This window comes from Tetranychus urticae, chromosome 2 (genome assembly GCF_039701765.1).
Source record: "Tetranychus urticae isolate SD_2017Ah chromosome 2, NJAU_TeUrti_SD_1.0, whole genome shotgun sequence".
Taxonomy (NCBI): domain Eukaryota; kingdom Metazoa; phylum Arthropoda; class Arachnida; order Trombidiformes; family Tetranychidae; genus Tetranychus; species Tetranychus urticae.
In genome coordinates this window covers 8,227,401-8,235,826 of record NC_142959.1, presented here as the reverse complement: position 1 = coordinate 8,235,826, position 8,426 = coordinate 8,227,401, and the positions used below count along the sequence as shown (strand labels likewise).

The 8,426-nt window shown below is 32.4% G+C and overlaps 4 protein-coding genes and 1 long non-coding RNA gene across 5 annotated transcripts; 3 read left to right on the top strand and 2 right to left on the bottom strand.

The window, feature by feature from the left end:
- Positions 1-1,319: 1,319 nt before the first annotated feature.
- LOC149093810 (uncharacterized) lies at positions 1,320-3,174 on the bottom strand. Its single transcript, XM_089267002.1, has 4 exons — positions 2,807-3,174; positions 2,453-2,683; positions 2,052-2,386; positions 1,320-1,916 (listed from the first exon to the last, which is right to left on the bottom strand). Exon 4 carries the CDS (start codon positions 1,876-1,878, stop codon positions 1,468-1,470), a length of 411 nt encoding a protein of 136 aa, XP_089123128.1. The 5' UTR covers positions 1,879-1,916; positions 2,052-2,386; positions 2,453-2,683; positions 2,807-3,174; the 3' UTR covers positions 1,320-1,467.
- A 39-nt stretch (positions 3,175-3,213) lies between these two features.
- Positions 3,214-4,324, top strand: LOC107367974 (uncharacterized). The gene is made up of 2 exons (XM_015935747.3): positions 3,214-3,351; positions 3,433-4,324. Exons 1-2 carry the CDS (start codon positions 3,259-3,261, stop codon positions 4,219-4,221), a joined length of 882 nt encoding a protein of 293 aa, XP_015791233.2. The 5' UTR covers positions 3,214-3,258; the 3' UTR covers positions 4,222-4,324.
- A 295-nt stretch (positions 4,325-4,619) lies between these two features.
- On the top strand, positions 4,620-6,299 carry LOC107367973 (hatching enzyme 1.2). The gene is made up of 4 exons (XM_015935746.3): positions 4,620-4,852; positions 4,913-5,068; positions 5,432-5,807; positions 5,871-6,299. Exons 1-4 carry the CDS (start codon positions 4,664-4,666, stop codon positions 6,119-6,121), a joined length of 972 nt encoding a protein of 323 aa, XP_015791232.2. The 5' UTR covers positions 4,620-4,663; the 3' UTR covers positions 6,122-6,299.
- LOC149093809 (uncharacterized) lies at positions 4,896-6,042 on the bottom strand. The gene is made up of 2 exons (XR_016198336.1): positions 5,904-6,042; positions 4,896-5,787 (listed from the first exon to the last, which is right to left on the bottom strand). It is a non-coding gene; the product is annotated as an uncharacterized LOC149093809 (long non-coding RNA).
- A 617-nt stretch (positions 6,300-6,916) lies between the features above and the next one.
- On the top strand, positions 6,917-8,154 carry LOC107367812 (uncharacterized). Its single transcript, XM_015935558.3, has 5 exons — positions 6,917-7,004; positions 7,072-7,207; positions 7,269-7,411; positions 7,474-7,721; positions 7,806-8,154. Exons 1-5 carry the CDS (start codon positions 6,965-6,967, stop codon positions 8,001-8,003), a joined length of 765 nt encoding a protein of 254 aa, XP_015791044.1. The 5' UTR covers positions 6,917-6,964; the 3' UTR covers positions 8,004-8,154.
- The last annotated feature ends 272 nt before the right edge of the window (positions 8,155-8,426 follow it).

The following is an 8,426-nucleotide window of genomic DNA, read 5'->3' as shown; positions in this document are numbered from 1 at the left end:
GTTGCTTATTGAAACGGATACATAAAACAACTTGAAAATCAATTCAAATCCAAAGTGACATTTAATTGTAATTATGAAAATTATCATGAAATATTAACATCTTTAATTGTGATTTTTAGAGTTACAATCAATCGGTCATTTAAAGGCAACAAATTTGTTATCAAACATTTCAATCAAATTTATTCATTTCTATATTAATAGTTTTTCAATTGAGTTTTTATGTTAATTTGATGTTGTAAACAAGTCAAAGGGAAAAACAAAATCATCAATCTTTTGATTATCTCAATCATCAAATCATGTTAACATACATATTTAACTCTACTTACTGTGTGTGTGTCAATTAAATAATTAACAACAACACTGATCATCAAAGTTAATCAAATGGTTATCCAACTGGATGAAGAGTCGCTCTTAAAAGCATTGTAATTGAACGCCTATCTTGGTCCGGTTTCCTGGCATAATCATATTCAAGTCGATTAAATCTACTAACCCATTCAGCAATGTATGCATTAGCCATGTAAACAGGATGAGTTTCAGATGATTCAATCTCTTCTGGGGTCCTTTCACGATCAAAATAATCATGAGAATGTGAATTGTCTCGAGGTTGACCAAAATAATGACCAGATTTAGGATGGTTGATTGATGATCGATACGGACCAAATAAACTATAATTAGGGACCTTTTCCTTGGGTACCTTATACTTTGGCCACTGTTTGACTTTCCCTTTACCATTCAAATTGATTAATGTTGGTGGAATGATCATTTCATTAATTGGAATGAATATTAGTTTTGGAGGTTCATTAATTTGCTTCACAATTGGCCTTTCAACAGGATAATATGTTATTATTGGTGTTATTGGAAACTCATCAAAGCGCCTGGTTTTGGGTTGATCAAGTAAAGGTGAATTGGGAAAACGTTTTTGTATCAATCGTAGGTTTGACGCTGATTTTGGCACTAAATTTAATGTTTCACAGAAATTTGAGTAACTTATTAACAAGTAAATTAACTTGAATAGAAAAAATTCATCCATTTTGTTCATTTCAATGGTTTAATTGTTAACAAACTGATGAGAAATGGCAAGTAAAAGTGTTTTTCATTTTTTCCGACTTCACCGATTTGATCTTTGTTTTTGTGACTGTCACTTGCGAATCTATCATTGATTGTTATCATAGGTTTCAACTATAAATATCGAGTTTATCTCAACTGGTATTGAAACTAATTTTCATGTTGGAAGATGAAATAAGTATTTGTTTGAAGTTCACCTGAATTGCTTATAGTTTAGTTAATCAGCGAAATCAGTATTTTCAAAGTGAACTAAATTAGAGTTGATTGCTGTAATTTTTAATAAAAACATGGTTTCTCATCGATTAACGATGATTATAAAGGTAATTTACATTTTGATACTAATAACAAAAGAGCATTTAACACTTAACGGGAGATTAGAAAGTGATTTACATCAAGATTAGATCACTTTTTTGAAGGATTAGTTAGAAGTAAAAGTGGCCTGAGCAATTCACGTTGAGGAGCTGGTTTTTGGTGGTAACGGGCTTCGATATGTTGTAATCCTGTTAACCCTCTTCGCAATCCTGGGTTGAATATGTGTGGCAATGGGTTGATACGAGCTGAAATTATTTCATCCGAAGTCTTTTCACGGTCAAAATTATCATGGGAATGAGCAAAATCAGCTGGCTGTCCATATTGTCGTCTACCAAATAAACCATCATCATCGATACCCATTAAACCATTCAGGCCATTTCCATAAGGTGATCCCATAAAATCAGGTGAATTATCAAATCTATATCCAGATGGATTGAAGTATTGTCCAGTCACAAGGGTAGCACAACCAAATAAACACAATGTCAACGTCAATTGCCACATTTTCCTCCGATGATGTTATTTACACAATTAAGAGAAACCTAAATATCAATAATAATACTAATTATCTTGGTTGATAATAGACAAAAGAAGGTGAATAATAAGGTTCTGATGAGCCTCAAGTAATAACCTGATTGTATGGTGGCTCAATGAGAGACAATTGAATTTGTACGGACCTTGGACATTTTTGGGTTTCCGTTTTTTTTTTGGATTGCGTTTCTTTCCAAGTTCAGCCCATAAAATATTTATTCAACTCCCTTTGATTCTGTACATTTCCGGTTACACTCGGCTGATTATCGTCTTCTTTAGCAAATAATTATCACGGATCAGAGAGTTGATTGAACCAGACTACGTAAAGCTCAAGGTCTTTCTAATCACCACTTTACAGGATTAAATATTAATGTAACACTTGATTGTTGTCGATTGTTGTCCATTCTTGGCTTCAACTTGACTCCAAACTATCCAAACTGAAGCCATTAATTGCCACGATTAACCGAAACTGTCAATGAAACTGACATTGAAAATTTAGATTAATTATTCTGTCAGCGTTTTTCGCTTAAAAAGTAAAATTGTTTACTTTTTGATTTCCCTTTCAATCACAACTGTTTAGTACGGTTTCTGATGGACCCATCCGTGAGTCTTTACACAGAGTTGGTTGACTGGTTCCAATTAATTACAAGTATCATCAGAAACTCAATACATTGAATCTAAAAATTGATGGATAATGATTAATCTTGATTAAATTAAAATTAAGATTTTGAACTTAAGTTGCACTTGATTAACAATGCGTACAATCCTGTAGTGGTAACTAATTATTAACAAAAAGCAAAGCAAATATTAGAATCAATGGTAATCTTGGGACTATTAAAGCAAATTTGATCAATTAAATGAACAAGGAGGATGTTATATTCTCGACATTTTTAAAACATACCTTTTAACGATTTGTTGCTTGGTTTCAAAATGCAATCCATTGTTTTCAGGCGCGAATAAATTCCAAGATAAGAGACGAAAAGGGCCAAAAACTGGTAAACTGACGGTCTAAAACCGTAGAAGCACTTTTACTTGTTTTGTAGCCATGTTATCGAGCATGGCTGATGAAATAGTTTACAAAAAATGGTTCAAATTAGTTTTTTTTGCTTTGAAAATATATTTTTTGGTGATATTCATATGACCGTCTGTGTATATAATCAACAGTCATGTTTATTTTTGGTGTAACTGAGGCATCAAGCATGAAATTCATGCCATAAATAATCAGAAGACGCTGAAATGATTTCAAAAAAATCGCCAATGATTGTTTCCAAGACAACACCAGCTGTTTTTTTAACTACAAGCCATGCTTATTGATTAATTTAATTTTTCATTGTTTACAATTAGAAATTAACCATGTTCATATTTAAAAACATCATCAATAGAAATTGTAAATTAAGCTACATAAATTGTCAGCGTTTATGTATGCAAAGTCATGGTGAAAAATGGGTATGTAATTCAAAAACTATCAATATTGACAGTCTATTTATCCTTGTTATGATTACTAAAAATTGATATTTCTTTTTTTAGGTGAATCTGCGGTATGAAAAGTTTCCAAAAGAGTACGCACTTCAACATTTTGATTCTTTGAATTCAAGTGTGTATACAGATAAATGGTTGTCAATGAAATTCGATCAAAAAGCCAAGGAAAGAAATGTTGCTGCATCTGAAATTAAAGATTTGTGTGATGGTCATGAAGGTAAAACTTTACTGATGTTGTCACCTCTTAAAAAAGCATTCTTATTACCATGTGGTTCATCAAATCAACTTTACCCTGCACTCGAAGAAAAAGTTCCAGAATTTTCCCCTAAATCGTGTGCTCCAAAAAAAGGGAAACGTCGATCTAAAGACAAAGCACAAGATAGAGATGATAAAAGCGACGATGAGGACGATGGCGATGACGACGATGATGATGATGACGAAATTGTTCCAGTTGATTATGTTGATTTAGACGTAGAAACGGGAAGTTTAAGGTTGGATACTGTTATGAAGACAGCATTGCCTATTCAAAGAAGAAAGATCGAAGAAGTTCACGCTGAGGATAAAATAAGAGTTAATGGAGAAAGAGTGCAAAAAAGAGCAATGGAAGTTGGAGAAGGAGATGTGATCGATTTAATTTACGGTCGTAGTCGTCAAAACTCAAAACTGTTGGAAATCAAAAGAGTAAAGTTACTTTCAGTTCCTGAATATAAAACTGCCAAGGATCGAGTTAAATTCAAGATTCGACGATGGCCAAGTTTGACAATCGAAAACTATAGTCTCCATCCATTTGAAAGTATGGTTGTGCGAGAAGAGGAAGAAGACAAATATGGATCTTAATTGCGTGATTATTAAGGCTTCAACTAATCGCTTATTCAATATTTCGTAACTAAGCCAATGTATTTAGAATAAATTTAATATAAATCAAAGGTTATTACACTTAGATGATAATTTCCATCCAGTCTTCAATCTTTTATCCCTCATCAATGGCCATAATGTTGCCACCCTATGTTAATGATCTATTTAAATTAACTTATGTAGCCTAACTTGAGCATATGTAATTTTAGTTAACCATGAAAATTATCGTGCGAAGATCAAGGTTCATATTGTTTAGGTCTACAAGATGATGATCAAAATGATTGACTTGTTGAATCATGATGCGGGTTAATGATTGAATGAGTCGAGTCGGGAGATGATAAATAGATATTCAATAGCCAAACTGTATCTCAGTCGTTCTCTTGTCCTCCTAGTTGTAACAGATCATCATCATCAAAATCATCAAATGTCAACAATGTTTATGTATTTATTTTGTTTTTCACTGGTTTTGATTGCTTCAGCCAGAGTTATACGTTATAGTGATGGAAATTTTGAAAATGATTTAGTGAATGACAATAGTGCCGATAATGAAGACTTGATCATTAAACGCTATCAATTAGCCAGGGATCAAAAACATGGATTCATTTACGACCCTGTAAGTAAAATAACAAAATAGTAAATGTAAAACAATCAAAGTAATCAATTTTGTTGTTAGGAATTTTATTCAAATGAAATTAAACAAGACACAATTTATCCATTGACTGATGCTGATTTTGAAAAAGGATCAATACTTTCTGAACATGACATCGTTGGAAACGATAGCATTTTATATTCATCCGAGTATTTTGAAGGTGATATTGTCGAAGATCTCGTAAGTATTAAAACATTGAAATTAAATTCAACCAATATTCATGAATAGAGTAAAACCCCGCAAATGTTGGACTTGACCCAAACAAATATCGAAGGTTTTGAGGTTTGTTTACTTGCCTTTTGATGGTGAATGGTTAAAATTAATAAGACGGTGAAATAATTATAATTTAAACAATTTCAACAGATTTGAGTCCATCTCTTGTAATTAGTAAACCTTTTCCTTCTCTTTAATTCTTATGTCGCATTTTGTAAAACAATGAGAGTTAGGCAATGACTAGAAGGAAGTTAATTGTCCCTTTAATTGACAAATCTTTCAAAATATTGGTCATGTTTAATTGTGTGTTATTTGTTGTTGATCTGGTAGAGCGAAAGAAACGCAGTATTGGAAGGAAGCAACGTATGGCCTAAAGGACGGATTCCTTATGTATTGTCCCGTAAATTTTCTGAACGTGATAGAGCAGTGATTGCTAGAGCAATGGCAACCTACCATAACAGCACTTGTATTAAATTTGAACCTCGAACCAATGATGACACTGATTACATTTACATTTATCCTGGACTTGGTTGTGCTTCATTAGTTGGTCGAGTTGGACGGATGCAGCCAGTATTATTGGGTCGCGGGTGTGTTTACTCGGGTATTGTTGAACATGAATTGATGCATGCAACAGGATTTTGGCATGAACAAAGTCGCGCTGATCGAGACAGTTATGTTAAAATCAACTGGGACAATATTGAAAGAGGTAAGCAAATGAAGAAAAAAAAAGATTGTTGGTTAAGATTAAAGATTTTGTTATTTCTTTCAGGAATGGAATACAATTTTGCTAAATTGAGCTTACGTGAAATAACCCATCTTGGTGAACCATATGACTATGGAAGTGTAATGCATTATGGAAGTCATGCTTTCGCTAAAGGCTTTGGTGCCACAATTAGTCCACTTAAGGATGGTGTTACAATAGGACAAAGACGAGGATTGAGTGCCACTGATATCACAAAAATCAATAAGCTTTACAAATGCAACAGTCGTCAGTTTTTGAAAGCACATAAAAAAGGTTAACTGAAAAGTATCTCAGCTGGTTACACTTTTTGCTGCCAAGATGACAATTTTAACAATAATTTAATCATTTTCTAATATTCACAAGATCTTCCACAATTAACTCCATTTTTACTTTCATTTTTGTACTTTCTCTAATCACAATAATCTTTCATTAAAGATCTGAATTTTTTAACTCAAATTCCCGTTCGTCTAACAGTTAATAAAGGGTAAATGTTTGATTCGCAAATATTCATTATTATCAGGTGTGTGGCTTCATAACATCTAATTTACTGTGATTCTTATTGATTTAACTAAAAACAATGGTTTTATTAATAAATTATCTTTGCACTTTTGATGCTAAATCAGTCTAATAATGAAGTTGTTATTGCTAAACATTACTGTAACCTCAATTTAAACCAATTATCGACCCAAATCAAAGTATTCAAAGTTAATCAACTGGGATTCCCTTATTATTCAAGGGTAATTAGCCATTGTTGTCAAATGTTTCTCTCTTTATGATCTTAAAGGTAATTTTAATTAACTACTGAAGAAGTCTTTGAATTATTAAATCATTTTGGATTCTTTTATCAATTTTAAATTTTTATAGCAGGAAAAATACCCGTCATTACCATTGTGATTGGTATTAAAATATAAACAAATGAATCTATTGCTTTTACTCATGGTAAAACTCAATCAAGCCCATCAACCATTGATCACCATGAAGTAACAACTATAATTTAAATTAAACCAAACATCGCATCACCATAAACCAGTATAAATTAACCGATCGCAACAATCAAAATTCATTGTGATTTCTGTCTTCGTATTGATCACTTCCAATAGATTCAAGAGTTTCAAGTTAAAATGGTTTCTTTACTATCAATTGTTGTGCTTTTATCAACGGGTAAGAACATCAAAATTAACTCTATTCTGTGATTTATTAACTTTTTTCAATCTCAACTTTTCAATAGTTTTTATGACAACTTATGCCGATGAATGTCAACAAGCTGAAGAAATACTCGACAACTGTGGTCTTCACTTGTCTATGATTGATGACAAGGAAATACCGATTCCAAGTAATGACGATGAAATGAAAGACCATTGCTCGTAAGTTTACATGAGAAAGGAATCGAAGAAAACAGTGATTAATTTGTGTGATTAATGATAGGAAAATGTTCACCAATCTTGACTGTATTCGTGATTTCAACAAGAAATGCTTAAAGCCATTCCCAAAGACGCTATTTGGAATGTTTGGTCATGATTTAAGGAAGGAATTGAAACACCGATGTGACAAACCAGAAGGGCGAGCTCGTAAGCATTCAACTGTTAATCAATCATTTTCTGGTTTCTAATCATGTCTTGTATCTTGATAGAATTCTTGAAACATGCTGAATGTCTTCGTCACAAAGATAAGCTTGGACCAATTGTTCAATGTAAAAATAACTTCATTGGTCAACTTGAATGGATTACTGGTAATGTTAAAAAGGAGGATCAAACAGTGGCTGCTTGTTGTGCTTTTCATCAAGCTCATGATTGCTTTGGTGCGAAGATTGAAGAGGTTTGTCATCCAATCACTGGTTCAGGAACAAAGGAGTTCCTTGATGAAGTTCTAGAATCAACCGTAAGTAATTTATAATTCAATCTTAACTATATTTCGGTTCAACTTTGAGCTTTCTTTTTACTTAACTCTGCTCATCGTTTACAGGTTACTGAAGCCATTGACTATGCTTGTGGAAAGTATAAAAATCTTGATCAATGCCATCAATTCCTGGATAAATCAATTTGGGATAAGCTATTTGAAGTTGGAAAGGATGCTGCTGCAGCTGGAGTTAATATCCACCATCGGTCATCCATAACTGCTGTTGTCGACCTTCTCAATCAATTTGATAATGGGTCTCGTTAAATGTCTACATTGAGTACATTCCGAATCTCAGCTCAATTTTTAGCTCAATTAAGCAAACTCAATAGTTATTCTTGATAATTTGATGTTTCATTCTACAATTGTTTATTTTTCGATTACACAGAATATTAAATTAAATTAAATTCAAAAACAATTCAGAGTCAAAAATTGATTCATTCAAACACAGTATTTTTCAACGGATAAGAGCATTGAATGCAATTTAATTTCTTAAATGACTAACATAAATCTCTGATGTTGTTTAAAGAGGTGCAAATCGAGTGAAATTTCATTAAATCAAGATAATTTTTTGAGAATAAATGGATTAGAATATTTGAAATTACATTACAATTAACTACAATACAACTAACAATTGCTATTACAAGTCACAACTGATTTATTCTTGAATCGGGGCTTTTAAGCATTTTT